The sequence below is a fragment of the Macaca mulatta genome, chromosome 11, assembly GCF_049350105.2.
Source record: "Macaca mulatta isolate MMU2019108-1 chromosome 11, T2T-MMU8v2.0, whole genome shotgun sequence".
NCBI classification, from domain to species: Eukaryota; Metazoa; Chordata; class Mammalia; order Primates; family Cercopithecidae; genus Macaca; species Macaca mulatta.
In genome coordinates, this window is record NC_133416.1 from 119,704,239 (window position 1) to 119,726,534 (window position 22,296).

Below are 22,296 nucleotides of genomic sequence, written 5' to 3' on the forward strand. Positions count from 1 at the left end.
CTTCTCTGATTTTCTTAGCAGCTCCTGATCATTATTACTTAGATCCATTAATTCAAAAGGGACTGTATGGTAGTGATATTGTGATTTTATCATTCCTCTTCATTTGTTAGGTTGGAATATTTCTATAAAAAGCTTTTCATTGCCGAGAAATCATTGTTGATTTCTTCCTTCTTACTAAGCAGTTTCCTTTTTCTTTTTTTTTTTTTTTTTCTGAGGCAGGTCTCGCTGTGTTGCTCAGGCTGGTGTGCAATGGTGCAAATACACAGTCGCGAACTCTTGGGCTCGGGGGATCCTCCTGCCTCAGCTTCCTGTGTAGTTGGGACCACAAGTGCATGCCACCACACCTGGCGATTTTTTTGTAGAGATGATGAGGTCTCACTTTGTTGCCCAGGCTGGTCTTGAGTGTTTGGGCTCAAGCAATCTTTCTACCTCAGCCTCCTGAGTAGCTGGGACTACAGGCACATACCACCATGCCCAGCTAATTGTTTTATTTTTATTTTTAGTAGAGATATGGTCTTATTATGTTGCTCAGGTTGGTCTCGAACTCCAGAGCTCAAGTGATCCTCCTGCCTCAGCCTCCCAGTGTGCTGGGATTATAGGTATACAACAGGTGTGAGCCAACAAGCCTGGCCAGATTTTTTTTCCTGATTTGAAATCTATTATGGGTTCAATTGATACTTCCAAATCAAACTCAGGGCTTCCAGATTTCTACTAACCTCGTTGATCTTACCCATGTATCTCCTTTCTCTAGTGCCAAAAATCCTACTTCTTGAAGCCATAATAAGATTATTCATTTGTTTTATCCCACATTACACACAGCAGTCTCAGAATAATCACTTCCCAATAATATGATTACTGAAAACAGTTTAATATTTTTTGCAGTTTTCAAAAAAAAATCCTTCAGAAATGTGTAGTCAGGTTACTGTATGCTACTGGGCACAGTGGCTCACGCCTATAATCCCAGCACTTTGGGAGGCCAAGAAGGGAGGATCGCTGGAGCTCAGGAGTTTGAGACCAGCCGGGGCAATACAGTGAGACCCTGTCTCTACAAAAGAAAATTAAAAATTAACCAGACATGGGGGCACGTACCTGTAGTCCCAGCTATTGAGAGGCTGTGGCGAGAGTAGGCTTAAGCCCAGGAGTTTGAAGCTGCAATGAGATATGATTGTGATACTGTACTCCAGGGTGACAGAGCAGGGACTCTGTTTTTAACAAATATATATAAAAAAAACTTCCTGTGCCTTAGACTCATTTGTAATCGTCCTTCTGTCTGTGTGGCTGTATGCTAACTGGGTACATGGTTAGTTTATTTGTTTCATTTAAAAAATCTCTTTCTGTTAAGTTTTATTTATAATTACACAAATACTGGATTTGATAGTCAAATTGAAAAAACAAAGTATATTCAAAGAAGTCTACCTTCTATCCTTGTCCTTTCCTGTCTACATTTTAGCCATAGTATGAAAAGTTATGGTTTATCATTACATTTCAAAAATATGAGAAGATATTCCCATATCCCATTTTTTTCTTAAGCAATAGCATAACTTTACATACTTTTTTCTAACCTTGCTTTTTTAAATATCCTGGACATCACTCCATAGTAGTGTCTAGAGATAGTCTTCATTCATTTTTTTACTGTATAGTAATCCATTGTGTAGTTGTACCATAGTTTATTCAACCTATTGATGGGCATTTGGGTAGTTGCCAAATATATTCCAAAGAGGATTACAGTGAATAGCCTTGTGTATGCATCCTGTTTTACTTTTGCTGACTACTGGTAATATTAACATTTTTTATGTTCTGTATTATAAGATGGTGGTTATTATTCATCTATAACTTTTATTATACATGACTTTGGTTAGCATGCTTTAACTTTTTAGTATAACATTTGCAAACTACTTGTTTTAATTAAAATTTTGGTTAAATGTAAAAAATAGTGAGCTATTTTGTAATCTAGATTCAATAGACTCTTATACTTCCTTTACAAATGATACCTGAGTTGATCATTTGTGTAAATGACCGTGAACTTAAAAATTACAGCATTTTTCAAAATAAATTTTTTAACATTTTAAAATTATTTAAAATAATAGACACACAAAGTAAAAAAAGAAGAAGAAGAAAAGAGGGTCTCGCTATGTTACCCAGGCTGGTCTCAAACTCCTGGGCTCAAATGATCCTCCTGCTTTGGCCTCCTAAAGTGTGAGTCACCACATCTGGTAAAAATTAATTTCTTTAAAACAAAAACATTACAGGTTATCTGGTACCATGGGAGCTTCTTTAATACTAGGGTCACTTAGAACGAAGCTTAGGAACAAAGTCAGACTTTCATGAAGGGCTTGTGTGGCAATGGGGTATTTTTTGCAAATTCCATCGGTGGGGTCAAGATGTGAGTTTAGAAGGAACTCTTAGCCTGACTCTTCTGGCCATGGAAAAACATGGTTGGTTCTAAATGCTGACCTGATGATTTCACACTGTCACATCTCAAATTGTGGTCATCTTTTATACATTATTAACAACAAAAGGGAAAAATTGAGTTGACTTTAGGAGGAAGTGGAAAATAACGAGAGCATATCTATACTCTACAGGCTCTCCATAGACGTCAGACTGAGGTGGTAAAATTGTTGTGCACTAAATTAGGGCATTAACGTTTCATGGAAATTGAAGCTATATCTAAATAGCTGATGGCCTGCTTTCTAGATCTCCTATGTACTTGCTTCTCAAATTCAGTCTGTTTTAAAAAATTGCTCTTTGAGGTTGGAACCAGGGAAATAAGGCTGAGAACAGAATAAGCCATTATCGAAAAAATTAGAAACTTGAAAGCAGATACTCATAATCTAAATCCTCTGAAGCTAAAGTTGATCCACAATAGCAAAGCATTATCATTTTAGTGATTGTACCTTAGTTGTTTCCTGGAAGATGATAAATTTGGAATCACTTTCTTCTTACAGCGTGCTCTGATAGTCTTTAGAACAAACCAGAGCTCTAAATTGCAATGCCATTGGTAATTTAACTCTGATTTGTTTCTATGCCCGGCTCCTGGTGTTCTGTAAAATTCTACATGTCATTTCAGGTATCTTTATCCAGAAGACATTACTTTTGCCTTTGATGCACTTTAAAATGTGAAGTCTCTTGTGAAGCTCTTTGGTTCTTTTTTCCTTTGCTGCTGAAATAAATTCAGGTTGATGATTTTCTTCTAGGATATGTTATATGATCTAGACATTGCAAACCCAAGTCTCTGATTTTTTTTCCCTACAGATTGCCTATTTCTTTTTTATTTTAATTTTTATTAGTTATTATTATTATTATTTTTGAGATGGAGTCTCACTCTGTCGCCCGGGCTTGAGTGCAGAGGTGTGATCTCAGCTCACTGCAACCTCCACCTCCCAGGTTCAAGTGATTCTTGTGCCTCAGCCACCCAAGTAGCTGGGATTACAGGCACGCACTGCCACTCCCAGCCAATTTTTTTGTATTTTTAGTAGGGATGGGATTTCTCCATGTTGGCCAGGCTGGTCTCAAACTCCTGATCTCAAGTGATCTGGCTGCCTTGGGCTCCCGAAGTGTTGGGATTACAGGCATGAGCCACCATGTCTGGCCAATTATTAAGTTCTTTTAAAGAGATGGGGTCTCACTATCCTGCCCAGGCTAGAGTGCAGTGTCTCTTTACAGGCACTGTCATAGTGCACTGTAGCCTTGAACTCCTGGGCTCAAGTGATCCTCCTGAGAGGCTGGAATTACAGACATATGCCACTGTGTCCAACAGATTGTCCATTTGTGATCTGTGTAAATATCTCTCACTTCCTGCAGTATCTCTCCTCAAGAATGTAAAGAGATGGATAATATTTTTAGATTTGTTGAAATAAAGTAAAGTTCTGCTCAAATGAGACTGACACTAACTAAATGAAAAGGCCAGTTATAATTCTGCAATTTTGTGTCTGCAGTGTATGCGTTATTGTACACTTGAATCGGCCGTGTGCATTGTGGTGAAGTGCATATTTGCATGGTTGTATTGAAAAGGTTTTTGGGCCAGGCATGGTGGCTCATGCCTGTAATCCCAGCAATTTGGGAGGCTGAGGCGGGCGGATTACCTGAGGTCAGTAGTTCAAGACCAGCCTGGCCAGCATGGCGAAACCCCATCTCTACTAAAAAATACAAAAAATGAACTGGGCATGGTGGCAGCCACCTGTAATACCAGCTACTAGGGAGGCTAAGGCAGGGGGAATTGCTTAAACCTGGGAGGCAGAGGTTGCAGTAAGCTGAGATTGTGCCACAGTCCAGTTTGATGTGTCACTGCACTCCAGCCTGGGTGACAGAGCAAAACTCTGTATCAAAAAAAAAAAAAAGAAGAAAAAAAAAGAAAAGGTTTTTGCCCTCTCTCTGTGCCTACTGCTCCCTGTTGAGTCCTATAGGCCTGAGCTGCCAGGTGGCACTGTGGGCTGAGACTGGACATTGCAACCGACTGCAAGGCACTGCAGGAGCCAGGTTGTGGATGGACAGTCCCTCGGGCTTTCTTCTTTCCATTTGTCTTCCTCCTTTAACCCCCCTCTGTATCCAGTATCCCTGCTCTCCATACACCTGCTTCATTCTTTTCCCTTCAGTAGATTTTTCTGCCTCTTGACTTACAAACCCTACTTCTAGCCCCTTTCAGATACTGAAACTAGCAACTTTCAGTCTTTGTACCAAAGTCTCAGAGATTCTCATTGACTCAGATGCCATCCATCTCTAGTCCAAAGAACAATGTCAATGACATGATCATGTAGAACAAAAGTGTCTGCTGTGGACACATTTGGGGAGAAATAGTTTTCAGTGATGAGGGTTGTAGCGAGTTGGGCAGATGTCCCAAAAATATCTACCAAAAACTGTAGACACTGCTGGTGGCAGTGACTTATTCCTTGCTTCATTCAGCAAATATTGATTGAACACCGACTCTATGTCTGGTTCTATTCTAGGTTTTGGGGATGGAGCAGTGAACAAATCACTCTTTATGGAGTGTACAGTGAAGTGGGAGAGACAGGCAGTAAACAAAGAAACAGTTCAATGTTCAATCTGTGAGATGGTGTTAAGTGCTACAGAGAAAACAAAGTAGTGTAAGATTAAAAGGGTGTTTTGATAGGCCTTTACTGTTTAGGTCTCTTTGATAAAGTGGCATTTGAGCAAAGCTCTGAGGGAAATAATGGAGTCAACCATGCATATAACCTCAGGGAGAACATTCCAGGTAGAGGGAACAGCAAATGCAAAAGCCCTGAAGTGGGGGTTTGTTTACCATGTTGCACAATCTGCACACGGGCCAGTACAATTGGAGTGGATGGGAAATGTACAAGACAGAAGTTGAAAAGGCCAGGTGCGGTGGCTCATGCCTACAATCCCAGCATTTTGGGAGGCTGAAGTGGGAGGAGTTTGAAATCAGCCTGGGCAACGGAGCCAGACCTCGGGTTATCTACAAAAAAAAAAAAAAAAAGAAAAAAGAAAAAAAGAAAAAAAAGAGCTGGGCATGGTGGTGCACACCTGTAGGGAGGCTGAGGCAGGAGGATCACTTGAACCCAGGAGTTTGAGGCTGCAGTGAGCCCTGATTATGCCACTGCACTCCACCGTGGGTGACACAGTGAGACCCTCTCTCAAGAGGGAGATAGAGGTAGAGCAATGGTGGATGGGTCCCATCATGAAGGGCATTGTGGGTCACTAGAAGGCCTTTTGCTTTTACTTGGAGGAAGATGGAAAGCTTGTGAAAAGTTTTAAATACAGAAGCAAGGGGATCACTCTGGCTGCTGCGTGGAGGACAGTCTATGAGGGGTAGGTGGAGGTAGGGAGACCAGGAAGGAGGCTGTTGTAATCATCTGAGCAGAAAAGTGATGGTGCTTGGCTCAGGACAGCAGCAGTAGAGGTGGTTGGGTTCTAGAGCTATTTTGAAGGTAGAATTGCCAATATTTGAAGGTGGATTTGATAGATCGTATAGCATGACAGAACTGAGTCAAGAATAAGATGAACACTTTTGACTTGAGCAACTGGGTAGGATGGAGTTGCCATTTTCTTAGGCATGGAGGACTGGAAGGAACGGTCTTTGGGGGAGGTGATCGGCTTTTATTTTGGATATGTTGAAGTTTCAGTTGCCTGTGAGACATTCAATTGGAAGATGATTCTTCAATGAATTTTATGATATTACAGTTGGGATTGTGCTAGAATGTTCTTCTTGCCTCACTTCTTCATTTGGCTAACATCTCTTCATTCTTCAGTCCCCAGCATCAAGGGCATTTTTGCAAAGAAACCTTCCTTGATTCCCATCCCCATGCTTGGGCATTCTTCCTGTTATATGTGTGTGCATAGCAACACATCCATTCCTTTATAGTACTTACCATCCTTGAAGTTCATAAATAATTTGTGTGGGTATTGGTGTAATGTGCTATGAGTCCACAGAAGCAGATAACATAGGAAGGTCTGTTGGAATAAAGAGAGGTTTTATGGCTGGGTGTGGTGGCTCATGCCTGTAATCCCAGCATTTGAGAGGCCGATGCAGGCTGATTGCTTGAGGCCAGGAATTCGAGACCAGCCTGGTGGTGAAATGGTTTTACCAACATGGTGAAATCCTGTCTCTACTAAAAATATAAAAATTAGCCAGGCGTGGTGGTAAGCACCTGTAATATCAGCTATTCGGGAGGCTGAGGCAGTAGAAGCACTTGGACCCAGGAGGTGGAGTTTGTAGTGGGTCGAGATTGCACTACTGCATTTCAGCCTGGGCGACAGAGTGAGACTCTGTCCCAAAAAACAAAACAAAACAAAACAAAACAAAACGGGCCGGGTGCAGTGGCTCATGCCTGTAATCCCAGCACTTTGGGAGGCTGAGACGGGCGGATCACGAGGTCAGGAGATCGAGACCATCCTGGCTAACACGGTGAAACCCCTTCTCTACTAAAAAGTACAAAAAACTAGCCAGGCGAAGTGGCAGACGCCTGTAGTCCCAGCTACTCAGGAGGCTGAGGCAGGAGAATGGTGTAAACCCGGGAGGCAGAGCTTGCAGTGAGCTGAGATCCGGCCACTGCACTCCAGCCTGGGCGACAGAGTGAGACTCCGTCTCAAAAAAAAAAAAAAAAATTAAAAAGAGGTTTTTGCTCAGATGAAACTGATAGGGAACAATAAAGAGGCACAGTTTGATCCTACTGTTCTATGTCTGCTATTTGCAAATTTCCTTTTTTAAATTTTACCTTTTTTTAAGAGACGGTGTCTCGCTATGTTGCCCAGGCTGGTCTTTATTTTATTTTAAGTTCCCAGGTACATGTGCAGCCAGGCTAGTCTTGAACTCCTGGCCTCAAGCAATCTTCCTGCCTTAGCCTCCCAAAGTGCTGGGATTTCAGGCACGTGCCACTGTGCCTGGCCTATGTGCATATTTTCTAGGAAAATAACCCAGATCAGTCCACAGACCCCACAAAGACAGGCAGTCCTATTTTGTTCCCTGTAGCCCCAGAATCCAGCTGAAAGCCTGGCACACAGTAGGAACAAAATAAGTATCTGTGGCATGTTGGATCTGAGCTATTTCCTGTATCAAGAGAGTAGTATTGGACTCAGACCCTCTGTGTCTGTTCAAAGAATAGCTATCTGATGCTTACAACATATGAAGGAATGTTCTGGGCTTTGCTTTGAGATGTTCTGCTTTGTTATCCAACAATTTGTGTTCGTGTGGAGCCCCTGTTTGAGGTGTGGTGAAACCACAGTTTAAGTCTCATCTCTACCAACTAAGCTAGCCAAGTGGATGGATGTAGGATGTGCGTTTTAGTCTTTGAGATCCCTGTACCCACGTGCCCAAGAATTGGTAGTGCTGAATTTCAGAAAGATTTTAGTTTTTAAACCATTTTTAGATTTAAAAAATACTGCAATACCAAAAAACCCCTCAAAAGCCCCAAACAAGAAACCCCCATACAACACCTTATTACCTGGGGTTATTTTTTCCTAGGGCTTTAACACTTGTTTACCTTAGTAATTCATTTATTTCTTGTTTTAAAGCCCAGCCTGCTGTCATGCTAGCCTGTCTTCTCTGTGGTGGTCCAAAGCTGTTTTCAGCTTGCACTAGCATTGTGGTCATTTCACTGACAGCTTCATAGATGTCCCGGATTCCACCAGCCGCTCTGCTAACTGATGTTCTCCAGGAGAAGCTAGTGTGTCTTCACATCCACAGTCCAGTTTGATTTCTTTAAAGTGATTACATCCTGCTTAGGGGAGCTATAAATTCTACTTTGAGATGGTTAGGTTTTATGGAAACAGGACTTTAACTGCACCCCAGAGCTGTGCCTAGAATAATAATTCTTGTCGGTGATCTCTAGTGGAAATCTTCCCATTGGTGACTAAGCAACACCGCAGGGAACAAAACCCTCAAGCAGGGCTCCAACCTCATGCTTAAAAATGCTCCAGGGTGGCAGGCTTGCCCTTTAACTAGGGTTTTCTATCTACGCCTGAGTTCCCAGACTTAATAGAGGAGCTCCTACCTTCCTGTGGTTAGAACATTTCAGTAGTTAGAGGTTTTATTCCATAAGCTAAATGTTATATTCTGGAGAAATTCCTTTCTATCTGTTGGAGTATTTCTTTCTCTTTTGTTCCTTATCTCCCCACGTCCCCCATGGCTTTTTTTATGTCGTTGTTTTTGTGGTAGAGTCTCACTCTGTTGCCTGGGCCAGAGTGCAGTGGCATGATCTTGGCTCACAACTTCCTGGGCTCAGGTGACCCTCCCACCTCAGACTCCCAAATAGCTAGGACTACTGGTGCGCGCCAACACGCCTGGCTAATTTTTTCTATTTTTAGTAGGGACGGGGTTTCACCATGTTGCCCAGGCTGGTCTTGAACTCCTAGGCTCAAACAGTCTGCCCACCTTAGTCTCCCAAAGTGCTGAGATTACATGTGTGAGCCTCTATGCCTGGTCACCTATTTTGTTTTGAAGATGAAGAAAGTGACTTCCAGAAGTGAGAAAGTTGCCCCCAGGGATGTGATTGGCAAATGGTTGGCTGAGGTTTGAACCTGAGGACTTCTGACTCCATGTCTACCATGCCATGCTTTCTTTCACTCAGCCATTGAGATTCTCCTGCCCAGTTCTTAAGGCCCCCACTGTTTTTCTCACTCTTGCCATCTCTTCTCCTTTCCCCCTACTTCCTAGTTCACAGCTTCCAGACTTGCTGCCTGGTCTCCTTCACTCTCCCGCGTGCTCGCTGGCTTCATGCCACCTTTGCACTCGCCCCCCCACCCCCAACTTGCCAGGTTGCTTCCCTTTCTTGCCTATACCCATCTAAATTTTTTACCTGTTTTCAGCTTCAGCTCCTCCCAGAAACCTTCTTCAGTTAATTTCATGGATCTCATTCCTTAAATTCCACAGTGCATAATTAAAAATCACACAGTTATAGATTTGCCTTGTACTATTTGCTGCTGTTTCATGTGTCAGACCTGTTTTCCTCCAAGGACCATGCCTTTTTATTTATTTATTCATTTTTGAGATAGGGTCTTGCTCTGTCTCCCAGGCTTGAGTGCAGTAGCACAATCAGCTCACTACAGCCTTGAACTCTTGGGTTCAAGGGATCGTCCTGCGTCAGCCTCCAGAGTAGCTGGGACTACAGGCATGTGCCACCATGCCTGGCAAATTTTTCAATTTTTGCAGAGATGGGGGTCTCACTATGTCGCCCAGGCTGGTTTTGAACTCCTGGCCTCAAAGGATTATCCTGCTTCAGCCTCCCAAGTAGCTGGCATTCCAGGTGTGCGCCACCACACCCAGCTAATTTTTGTATTTTTAGTAGAGATGGGGTTTCACCATGTTGGCCAGGCTGGTCTCAAACTCCTGACCTCAGGTGATCCGCCTGCCTCAGCCTCCCAAAGTGTTAGGATTACAGGCGTGAGCCATGGCCTCTGGCCGTATCTTTGTTTTAAAAAGTAATCTCTCTACTTGGTGGGCCAATAATTAAAAATATAAAATATTTAAGAAAGAAAAAAAGTAAGTAAAGTAACCATACAGGTTGGTCTGGCCATAATGTGAGTGTCATTATTTTTCTTCCCTAGGTATTTGGCTCTGTTGCTCAGAGCAGTACAGGCGAAATGGTCATTAGGGCATCGTCATGGTGCCTGGGGATGCCTGACTCAGCCAGTTTGTTTTCTGTCTGCCTCTCTCCTTGGTCCTTTTCCTCCACTTTCATTCTTGAAATTCTAGTCAAGAGCCAGGTCCAGTGGTTTTCAATCCAAGGGCTTTGGAAGCCTCTGGGCTCTATTTTGGTTATTGCAGTCACTGGGTTGCTACTCCTGGCATTTAGGTTGGCAGGGGTCTGGGCTGGGGAGCAAGAATGCTCAGTGGCCACAAATGTAAGGGATGGTCTTACATTTACATAAGGGAGACAATGAAAACTTACCTCCTCCAGAGTCAGTAGTGCTGTTGGGCACTCACTTGTACAACATGGATTAGGACATTGACTTTCTGTGGATACGTTTTAACAGTTTATTAGGTGTGTTAGGCCGTTTTGCACTGCTCTAAAGGAATATCTGAGGCTAGGTAATTTATAAAGACAAGAAGTTTAATTGGCTTATGGTTCTACAGGCTGTACAAGCATGACTCCAGCATCTGCTTCTGGTGAGGGTCTCAGGAAACTTCCTGTCATAGAGGAAGGCAAAGGGAGAGCAGACGATCACATGGCCGGAGCGGTGGCGAGGGTGGGGTGGGTGTCACACTCTTTTTTTCTTTTTCTTTTTGAGACACAGTCTGGCTCTGTCGCCCAGGCTGGAGTGCAGTGGCCGGATCTCAGCTCACTGCAAGCTCCGCCTCCCGGGTTTACGCCATTTTCCTGCCTCAGCCTCCCGAGTAGCTGAGACTACAGGCGTCCGCCACCTTGCCCGGCTAGTTTTTTATATTTTTTAGTAGAGAAGCGTTTTAACCGTGTTAGCCAGGATGGTCTTGATCTCCTGACCTCGTGATCTGCTCGTCTTGGCCTCCCAAAGTGTTGGGATTACAGGCTTGAGCCACCGCGTCCAGCCTTTTTTTTTTTTTTTTTTTAATTTGAGACAGTGTCTCACTCTTTTGCCCAGGTTGGAGTGCAGTGACGTGATCTCAGCTCACTGCAGCCTCTGCCTCCCAGGTTCAAGTAATTCTCCTGCCTCAGCCTCCTGAGTAGCTGGGACTACAGGCGCGCATCACAATGCCCAGCAGATTTTTGTATTTTTAGTACAGACAGGGTTTCACCATGTTGGCCAGGCTGGTCTTGGACTCCTGATCTCAAGTAATCCGCCCACCTCGGCCTCCCAAAGTGCTGGGATTACAGGCGTGAGCCACTGTGCGCGGCCACCACACTCTTTTAAACAACCAGATTGCATGTGAACTTAGAGCAAGAACTCACTCACTGGCACCAAAACATTCATGAAGGATCCACTACCTTCCTTTAGGCCCCATCTCCAACACTGGAGATCACATTTCAACATGAGATTTGGAGGGGACAGACATCCAAACCGTATCATTAGATTTAATAGTTTTATGCACTTTGGCTCTTGATCTGTTTAGACTCCTGCAGTCAGGTGACTATAACTAGCCTCTGGTCCTTTTTGAGAGTTCACAGTTTGGTGCAAACCCTTTGGATGTATTATTTGGGAAAATGGGGTGTCTGGCAGCCTGTGTCCCTGCTTTACATTGTCCTTTTTGCTGCCTGCCCTAAGTCTCCTCATTAGCATCCCTGCCAAGGCCAGTGGAGAAGGATGGAGATGCGGTGACATTCAGCTTGACAGGTCATTAGTAGCTTTTGTGCCCCGGGGACTACTGGTGGGAGGGAGCTTGTGGAAGATAAACCCTGACAGGAATGTATTCTCCTGGAGAGCAGGGTTTATTTGATATTCTTCTGGAGCTTAGAGCCATAAGCCTGGTACTGGGGAGGAAGCGCCCTTAGCAGATGGCATTTGGGAGCCTCTGTGAGCAGAGCATGGAAAGTCACAACTTCTGAGTTGTTTGTATTTGCAATCTCTAGATGGATGGCATCTTCTGCTATGGGAAATGAAATATGTTTAGGCAACTTGAGCCCCAGGTGCAGATGAGGCTGGGCTAATGGGTGCACTAGGGAAGGAGCTGGGAGAGAGATGCGCCGTTAGCTACTATCAATCTGTGACAGCTGTCAGCTGCTGGCAATTAGCACCCACCTGTGCCTGGGATGCAGCGGCGCCTGTCCTGTCCTCTGTGGAAGTCTCTGGACCCAGCAGCCATCTTGACTGTGCACTGTTCAAACCCCAAGTCTGCCTGGAAGAGGTGATTGGGAACTTACTGCACGATAAGGAAAGCGCAGGACAGGCGCAGTGGCTCACGCCTGTAATCTCAGTGCTTTGGGAGGCTGAGGCCAGAGGAGGGCTGGAGTCCTCGAGTGTGAGACCAGCCTGGGCAACATAGTGAGATCCTGTATTTCCAAAAAGTAAAATAATTAGCCAGGTGTGGTGGTGTGTGCCTGAAGACCCAGCTACTCAAGAGACTGAGGTGTGAGGATCACTTGAACCCAGGAGTATGAGGTTACAGTGAGCTGTGATTGCATCACTGCATTCCAGCCTGGGCGACAGAGCATGACCCTGTCTCAAGGAAAAAAAAGGAATAAGGGAAGCCTCTGGCAGACCTGATGATGGGTGGCCCAGCCAAAATGAATATTGATGAGGATTTCCCTGGTCTGGAACTCTGAATTTAGTCTGGCAAAGTGTTCCATTTGTGTTGTGAGATGATTCTTGGTGTTACCCCATCACAGTAGGTAAGATAAATTAGCAAACGAGAAAGGCTTTCTCTTTTTCATCCTTATCTGGTCCTTAGATGAAGCCTGAAGAAGGTCTCCATATGGTAGTAGTAAGTCTTTAACATCTACCTCTAACGTTTGCCTATGTCTTTTTTTTTTCTTTTAACAAAGCCTCAGGAATGCCCCAGTATCTAAGTAGAATTTGGTAATATTTCATTTTTGTTACATTCCCTTTTCTGCTTACCTTCTATATATATAGAGTGAAATTTTTAAAAAAATATGTGCAAGTAAGAGCAATTTCTTTTTTCTTTTTTTTTTTTTTGGAGACAGGATCTCGCTCTGTCACCTAGGCTAGAGTACAGTGGCACAATCTCGGCTCGCTGCAACCTCTGCTTCCTGGGTTTAAGTGATTCTCCTGCCTCAGCCTCCCAAGTAGCTGAGATTACAGGAGCCCACCCCCACTCCCGGCTAATTTTTGTGTTTTTAGTAGAGACTAGGTTTCGCCATGTTGGCTGGGCTGGTTTCGAACTCCTGACCTCAGGTGATCCGCCTGCCTTGGCCTCCCAAAGTGCTCTGGGATTATAGGTGTGAGCTACCGGGCCTGGCTGAGGCAGTTTCTTTTTGAAATATATTTTGTGAAGGAGAAAAAGTGGAGGTCAGTTAAAGGAAACAAATAGTGTAAGAGGTGGTATGCAGAGATGCCAAAGCATCTTGAAGATGCCTTTTTTTTTTGGAACAGATTCTTGCTTTGTTGCCTAGGCTGGCCTGCAGTGCTGCAGTCACGGCTCCCTGCAGCCTTGACCTTCTGGGCTCAAGTAATCCTCCTACCTCAGACTCTTGAGTAGCTGGGACTACAGGTGCATGCCACTATGCCTGGCTAATCTTTAAATTTTTTGTACAGGCCAGCTCTCACCATATTGCCCAGGCTGTTCTTGACCTCCTGTCCTCAAGCAAAAATACATATTTTGATTAAGTCTGGGTAGGACCTGGGCCTGGGTTTCTAACTAGCTCCCAGGTGGTGCTAATGCTGCTGGTCTACAGACCACATGTGGAGTAGCCAGTGTAGAGTTCATGTAGCAATATTGATTTCATAGCAAGAGCCAGTATCTATGTACTTGCTTTGTTGTATTTCACACACGGTATAGTGATGTACATGCATCTCATTTGACCCTCACCCCAGCCCTTTGGGATGGAAAGGATTGCGCTCATTTCACACTGGAGGAAACTGAGGCACAGACAGGCAAAGTAGCTTGGCAAAACAGAAGGGAACTTAAGAGGCAGGCCCTGATTAGCTCAGAGATTAGAAGGCTTCGTGCATCATCCTGAACAGCTTGGACTTGATCTTGAAAGTGGAGGCAGAAGTTGAAGGGTAATTAAACAGGAACTGGAGGAAATTCACCTTGCATAGTGATTGCTTTGGCCACGTGCACCCTGCCACCCCCCCACCTCAGTGAAGTGTCATGTGAAGTTGGGTTCATAAATGAAGACCTGAATGCTTTCCTGCCAAGTTTGTTTTAAATCAAGCTGCTAATTAGTCCCAGTCTCCCTCCCCCGGTATTGTATTTTTTGTTGATGTCATTTCACTTCATTTAGTTGAAGTGACTGATTCAGTTCAGTGTTTGAATTTCTTTTTGAACCTCACCTTAATAACCTGTCTAAAAATCAAGGTTAAACTTTCTTCCTGGCCGGGCGCGGTGGCTCAAGCCTGTAATCCCAGCACTTTGGGAGGCCGAGACGGGCGGATCACTAGGTCAGGAGATCGAGACCATCCTGGCGAACACGGTGAAACCCCGTCTCTACTAAAAAATACAAAAAACTAGCCGGGCGAGGCGGCGGGCGCCTGTAGTCCCAGCTACTCGGGAGGCTGAGGCAGGAGAATGGCGTAAACCCGGGGGGCGGAGCTTGCAGTGAGCTGAGATCCGGCCACTGCACTCCAGCCCGGGCGACAGAGCCAGACTCCGTCTCAAAAAAAAAAAAAAAAAAAACTTTCTTCCTAACACAGCAGTATTGCTTGGTAAGACTGGCTCACAGTCCAAAGAAATGCTTGCCCAGAGAGGGCAAACTGCTTTGACTCCTTACCCCTGAGCTCATTAAAAAAAAATCAAATGACTGATTTCTTGTCACAGTTCTGCCTACATTAGGTTTTATTTTTGTCCAGGTTTCAGCTAATTAAACGCTTTTGTGATGAGCTTATGTCCAGGCTGAAGGTTGCATTTTGAAACTGAGAGTCAAATACCAATTTAAAGTCCAGACTTTTATACTTATTTGTGAAATTCAGATAAATGAAATGGAAATAAAACAGGGCTGCTGTTTGTGAAATATGACTCTGTTTTTCCTTGTAGGACTCTTTTAAGGGTAGCCGTTTTGGCATTTTATATATAAATTTTCTTTTCTTAGCCTACCTTTTACTTTCTTGATTTGCCTATTTGTGATTTCCCATTAAACACTAGGCTTTTTGTAAACTGATTAGCCCTTGAAATTGACTTTTTTTTTTGAGACAGGATCTTGTTTTGCCACACAGGCTGGAGTGCAGTGGCTCCATCATACAATAAACAGAAAGAAAGAAAGAAAGAAAGAGAGATTGTCTTATTTAAAACAAAAAAAGAAGAAAAAAAGAATATAGATCACAGCTGTTATTTGTATATGCTACGCCAATCCTTGCTGGGTTTCATTCTTTATAATTGTTATTTTTAAAGATTTTTCTTCTTATAAATATTCTATTTTTTCATTGTAGAAAATTTAAGGGAGAACACAGTGGGAAAAAAAACAAGAAAAGGACTTCATAATCCTGCTACCTTGGGGGAAAAGAAATCACCATTACCTATTTGGTTCTTCTCCCACTTTTTTTTTTTTTTTTTTTTTTTCCTGAGATGGAGTCCCCCTCTGTTACCCAGGCTGGAGTGCAGGGACGTGATCTCGGCTCTCTGCAACCTCTGCCTCCTGGGTTCAAGCGATTCTCATGCCTCAGCCTCCCGAGTACCTGGGATTACAGGGGTGTGCCATCACGCCTGGCTAATTTTTGTATTTTTAGTGGAGATGGGGTTTCGTCATGTTGGCCAGGCTGGTTTTGAACTCCTGACCTCAGGTGATGCTCCCGCCTTGGCCTCCCAAAGTACTAGGATTACAGGTGTGAGCCACTGCACCTGGCCTTCTGCCTTTTTTTTTAAGGAAAAAAAATTAAAAAATTGTTTTTCTTTTTGAGATAGCATCTCATTTTGTTGCCCAGGCTGGTCTTGAACTTCTGGGCTCAAGCGATCCTCCAGCCTCAGCCTCCCGAGTAGCTGGGACTACAGATGCACATCACGGCGTCCTTATGCCATTTCTTTTGTACATAGGTGAATGCAAGCATATGATTACATCATATACTATTTTGAAGGTTTGACTTTCTTTTCACTTTGATCATTTTTCCAAGGTGTTATTTTCCTAGTACATCTTTTTAAATGGACATAGAACATTCTTTTGTGTGAATGAACAATGGTTTTATTTAGGCGGTTGTCTCCTGTTAGACATTTATATTATTTTCAGCATTTCTCCACTGTTGTTGCAGCGTTCAGATGAACCTTTTTTTTTTTTTTTTTTTGAGATAAGAGTCTTGCTCTGTCGCCCAGGCTGGAGTGCAGTGGCATGATCTCTGCTCAAGTGATTCCTGTGTCACCCTCCCATGTAGTTGGGATTACAGGTGCCCATGCCTGGCTAATTTTTGTATTTTTGGTGGAGATGTGGTTTTTACCATGTGGGCCAGGCTGGTTTCAAACTCCTGGCCTGAAGTGATCTGCCCACCTCAGCCTCCCAAAGTGTGGGGATTACAGGTGTGAGCCACCGTGCCCGACTCAGTTGAACATTCTTGTAGCTATTGCATACAACTGTGAACATTTCCTAGAATGAATTCCTTAAAGAAAGAATGCTGAGCCAGACTTTTTTCTTTTACTGTGACTCTTTGACACGTGATAATATTGACTTTTCTTTCTTTCCAGACACTACAACAACAGGAGTGCAAACTTCTGTACAGCCGAAAAGAGGGTCAAAGGCAAGAAAACAAAAACAAAAATAGATATAAAAACATCCTGCCCTGTAAGTATCAATATTCCTCTCAGTAATAGTCACTCTTAGAGATTTTGATTCCTAGCACCTCTGTACTTTTCCTCAGGGTCATGTGCTCTTGTTAGCACATCTGAGACCTTAGCTTCTTTAATTGCAAGCAGTTTCCAAAATAGTCAACCATGGTGGGGGTTGATGGCTTCATTCACTGAGCTCCTGTGATGCTGATTACTGAGTAAAGTTGCCACTAGGTGGCTTTGTCTGCGATTGGTTCCTTCTGTTAATTAATTTTCTGTCTGCCCAAGATAGATCATCTCAAGGCTTGAGATCTCTCAGTGTCAGGGACCTCAGGGTGCCAGATTTGTGTCTTGACTCCTCCTCACTGGGCCTGTGAGTCCTGGGTAAGGCCTGTCTCCTTTCTGGGACTCAGTTCCCTTATGTGGGAAACAGACAAATACCTCCTGAGGGCTCTTAGAACCGTTCTGCTTGCTGATCCCCTGAGCTCAAGTTACTGGAGAAAGGGTATATACCTAAACTTTGCTCAGAAGAAGACTTCGTGGGCCGGGCGTGGTGGCTCACTCCTGTAATCCCAGCACTTTGGGAGGCCAAGGCAGGCAGATCACCTCTGATCAGGAGTTCAAGACCAACCTGGCCAACATGGTGAAACCCTGTCTCTACTAAAAATAGAAAAATTAGCCGGGTGTGGTGGTGGGTGCCTGTAATCCCAGCTACTCGGGAGGCTGAGGTGGGAAATTGGTTGAACCCAGGAGACGGAGGTTGCAGTGAGCCGAGATCGCGCCATTGCACTCCAGCCTGGGCGATAAGAGTAAAACTCTGTCTCAAAAAAAACCCGGCTGATTTTACAATTTTTCTTTGTAGGCCGGGTACAGTGGCTCACGCCTGTAATCCCAGCACTTTGGGAGGCGGAGGTGGGTGGATCACCTGTGTTTAGGAGTTTGAGAGTAGCCTGGCCGACATGGTAAAACCCCATCTCTACTAAAAATTGCAAAAATTAGCCAGCGTGGTGGTGGATGCCTGTAATCCTAGCTACCTGGGAGACTGAGGCTGAGGCAGGAGAATCACTTGAACCTGGGACGCAGAGGTTGCAGTGAGCTGGAGGTGCAGTGAGCACCACTGCACTCCAGGCTGGGCGACAGAGTGAGACTCTGTCTCAAAACAAAAAATAATTTAAAAAAATAATAAATTTTTTAGCAGAGCAGGGTCTCCCTATGTTGCCCAAGCTGGTCTTGAACTCCTGGGTTCAAGTGGTCCTCCTGCCTCAGCCTCCCAAACTGTTGGGATTACCAGCGTAAGCCATTGTGCCTGGCTGTACCTTCTGTAACACCCAAATGCCACCTGGCAAAACCCAAGTTGAATCATGAGGAAAAAAGGCCTGGAAGGATGTAGACCTTCTTTTTTTTTCTACTTATTTATTTATTTATTTTTGAGACAGGGTCTTACTCTGTTGCCCAGACTGGAGTGAAGTGGTATGATCATGGATCACTGCAGCCTCAACCTCCCATGCACGAGTGGTCCTTCCTACTGCAGCCTCCAATGTAGCTGGGATTAGAGGCACGTGCTACCATGCCCAGCTACTGCACTCTACAATATCCATGTAGATATGATATACATATATACCATGTATATGTACATATTTTTTGTAATTTTTTTTTGTAGAGACAGGGTTTCGTTATGTTGTCCAGGCTGGTCTCGAATTCCTGGGCTCAAACGATCTGCCTTCATTGGCCTCCCAAATTGTTGGGATTACAGGTGTGAGCCACTGTGCCCGGCTGTACCTTCTGTAACACCCAAATGCCACCAGGCAAAGCCCAAGTTGAACCAGGAGGGAAAAAGCCCTGGAAGGATGTAGGCCTTGCATGAGGATCTCAGAAACTGCACTAAACCAGTCACAGTTCCTCTCTCCTGAGGTCTAACTCTATGCTGAACTTTTGCATTTTTATCTCACTTAATCCATATCACATGCACAGGAAGGAGGCATTCTTAGTATCCTAGTTTCCTAGACCATTTTAGCAGGTTATAAGTGAAGGGGAGTGGGCGGGAGAACTGGCACTAGAGCCCCCAAAGTCACTGTTCTTAGCATCACACTCTAATGCAGGGGGTTCTCCATTGATGTGCTGTGCAAGGCAGTGCACTGAGGAGAAAGGAAGGAACATTTACAACTTCTCTTTATTTATATCCTTTCCCTAAAAAAAAAATGGAAAAGAAAAATTTATCTGAGGCCTACATTGATTGCAGTGAGTGCATAATGTTTTATTGATTGATTGATTGTATATAGAGATGGGGGTCTCACTGTATTGCCCAGGCTGATCTGGAACTCCTAGGCTCAAGCAATCCTCCTGCTTTGGCTTCCCAAAGTGCTGGGATTACAGGCATGAGCGACTGTACCTGGCTATGCATACTGTATTTATCCAACTTACAAATAAGGCTTGCTTGCATATAGTGCATATGTGTATATATTTCAGCATTGAAAAACTGTGTGATTGGGAGCCATGATCAAATTTCGAGAGCATTGCTCTCATGTCTTATCAGGTCAGAACCATTTTGTCAAATCTTGTAAACCGTCCTTTGTGTGTGTCTATGCATGAAATATAGTTGTTCTCTTTCTGCATGCATATGTACATATACATGGTATATATGTATATCATATCTACATGGATATTGTAATGTGTGTATGTGAGGATGGGGGAAAGTGGAGGCATTCGTAATACTGAGAAAAGGCAGTGAGGAATTTGCACAGAAGCAGTTTGAGCTGCAGCATGGTACTAGTGACCTTGAGGAAGCCTTATCCTTTTTTTTTGGAATTTATTTTTTCAATTTTTAGAAATAGAGTTTCACTATGTTGCCCAGGCTGGTCTTGACCTCCTGGGCCCAAACTATCCTCCTGCCTTGGCCTCTTAAAGTGCCGGGATTACAGGTGTGGACCACCGTGCCTGGCTACCTTGTCCTTTCTATGTCTAAGTTTTGACGTCTGCTCAGGGGTCTAGTGGTATTTATATGGTATAAAGTGTATGGGAAAGTGAAGGGACCAATGGTATGCAGTATCTAAATAGAACATTGCTTTGCCCTCCCTTAAAGGTCTTGTTTAGATGTTTCCTCTGATGAACATCTCATTTCCTTAAAGATGAGGAGTCTGAAGCAGAAAGGACATTCTTCTTTTAAGACACATGACTGTCTTACTAATTCCCATTGCAAAATATGTCGTGTAGGTAGAGCACTCAGATTTTTATACCAATAATGGATTTTTGTACACAATTTGGACAGTTGATACTATCGGAGCCTTGTGATAGTCCACTACATTATGCTTCACTAAAAGATACCTGGCTGGGTGCAGTGGCTCACACGTGTAATCCCAGCACTTTGGGAGGCCAAGGTGGGCAGATCACCTGAGGTCAGGAGTTCAAGACCAGCCTGGCCAACATGGCGAAGCTCCATCTCTACTAAAAATACAAAAATTGGCCAGGTGTGGTGGCACGCACCTGTAATCCCAGTTACTCAGGAGGCTAAGGCACAAGAATTGCTTGAGCCCAGGAGGCAGAGGTTGCAGAGAGCTGAGATAGTGCTGTTGCACTCCAGCCTGGGTGACAGAGGAAAACCCTGTCTCAAAAAAGAAATTAGAAACAACAACAACAACAACAAAAACCCTCTTTATTATGGAAGTTTTCAAATATATTCAAGAGCAGATAGAACCCCATGTGCCCATCACCCAGCTTCAACAATTATCAACTCATGCACAGTCTCGGTTTCATCTATACTCTGATCCATATCTTCTCTCTCCTTGAATTATGTTGAAGCACATCTCAGACATCATGTCATATATCTATACTTCAGTCTTCTTTTTTTTAAAACTCCCCCTCCCCTTTTCTTTTTTTTTTTTGAGACCGAGTCTCACTCTGTCGTCCAGGCTGGAGTGCAGTGGTGTGATCTCTGCTCACTGCAATGTCCGCCTCTCGGGTTCAAGCGATTTTGCTCCTTAGACTCCCGAGTAGCTAGGATTACAGATGTGCACCAACATGCCTGGCTAATTTTTTCATTTTTAATAGAGACAGGGTTTCGACATGTTGGCCAGGCTGGTCTCGAACTCCTGACCTCATATGATCCACCTGCCTTGGCCTCCCAAAATGCTGAAATTACAGGCCTGAGCTACTGTGCCCAGTCCAAAATTTCTTGGTTTGAAACAATTTTGGAACTCATAAGAAGTTACACAAATAGCAGAGAGAGTTTTCTTGTACCTTCTCTCAGCTTCCCATATACCCAGTGATAACATCCTATATACCCATAGCATATGATCAAAACTAGGAAATTGTGAAGATAGCATTATGAGAGGCATCAGGCAGTGTTTATGTTACTGTCGTGCTTACCTGGGCTTTAATTTTTCTTTTTTTTTTAATCATTAAATGGACAAAACTTGGACTAGGCTGGGGATTAACTGATTTGAACTGGTTTTTCCTGAAGCAGTCCGAGGACTTGCATGACTGTGGTCTCTTTTTCTTCTAGTTGATCATACCAGGGTTGTCCTACATGATGGTGATCCCAATGAGCCTGTTTCAGATTACATCAATGCAAATATCATCATGGTAAGCTTTGCTTTTCACAGTGTTTTCTGACCATACATTGCTAGCCTGTTTTTGTATTTTAAATCCTTCCTCATGTCCTGAAAGCAACTTTAAGATGTTTGAAGAATTTTCTTCCTAAATTTCTAGCCTGAATTTGAAACCAAGTGCAACAATTCAAAGCCCAAAAAGAGTTACATTGCCACACAAGGCTGCCTGCAGAACACAGTGAACGACTTTTGGCGGATGGTGTTCCAAGAAAACTCCCGAGTGATTGTCATGACAACGAAAGAAGTGGAGAGAGGAAAGGTAAATCACAGAAACTTCTTTTCTGCTAAACTGTTTTTAAAGTATCACATGTGTCAGACTGGCCATGTTTAGGAATTGAATAAATGAATTAAGCTTACTCTAACTGATTCTCTGAAAAAAAGGGACTAGGAGAAATTTGATTATGTTATTCCTTGGTGTAGTTTTCTTTATGTTTCTTCTGCTTGGGGTTTGTTAAGCTTCTTGGCTCCACGGATTTGTAGTTTTCCTTAAATTTGGATAATGTTCAGTCTTAGTTTCTTCAGATACATACCCTGGGCTGGGCATGGTGGCTAATGCCTATAGTCCCAGCACTGTGGGGTGTCGAGGCGGGTGGATCACTTGAGGTCCGGAGTTTGAGAGCAGCCTGGGCAATGTAGTAAGACCGCATCTCTAAAAAAAAAAAAAAAAAGTACCCTGTCCAACCTTGTCCTAGGACACAAGTCATACATGTATTAGGCTACTTGAAGTTGTCTTGTAGCCCACTGACACTTGGTTTATTTTATTCAGTTTCTTCCCCCGATGTTTCATTTTGAATAGCTTCTTTTGCTATGTCTCTAAGTTAATCTTCTGCAGTATGTCATCTGCTCTTAATCCTATCCAGAGTATTTTTCACCACAGACATTGTATTTTTCATCTCTAGAAGTGTTAATATCATCTATATCTTTCCTGTTAACATGTGT

At 43.6% G+C, this 22,296-nt stretch overlaps 1 protein-coding gene and 1 long non-coding RNA gene across 10 annotated transcripts in view; one reads left to right on the top strand and one right to left on the bottom strand.

Moving 5' to 3' along the window:
* The window catches only part of PTPN11 (protein tyrosine phosphatase non-receptor type 11), a 116,441-nt gene that overhangs the window by 45,670 nt on the left and 48,475 nt on the right, over positions 1 to 22,296 (top strand). For all 9 annotated transcript variants that reach the window (XR_013400598.1, XR_013400600.1, XR_013400599.1 and 6 more), the window contains 3 exon segments: positions 16,673 to 16,769; positions 21,252 to 21,331; positions 21,458 to 21,616. Coding sequence is in view for 3 of the 9 variants with exons in the window: in NM_001261109.1 (NP_001248038.1) it covers positions 16,673 to 16,769; positions 21,252 to 21,331; positions 21,458 to 21,616 (336 nt within the window). In the remaining 6 variants the exon portion in view is untranslated.
* LOC144333078 (uncharacterized) lies at positions 10,981 to 15,318 on the bottom strand. The gene is made up of 3 exons (XR_013401430.1): positions 14,685 to 15,318; positions 12,354 to 14,371; positions 10,981 to 11,504 (listed from the first exon to the last, which is right to left on the bottom strand). It is a non-coding gene; the product is annotated as an uncharacterized LOC144333078 (long non-coding RNA).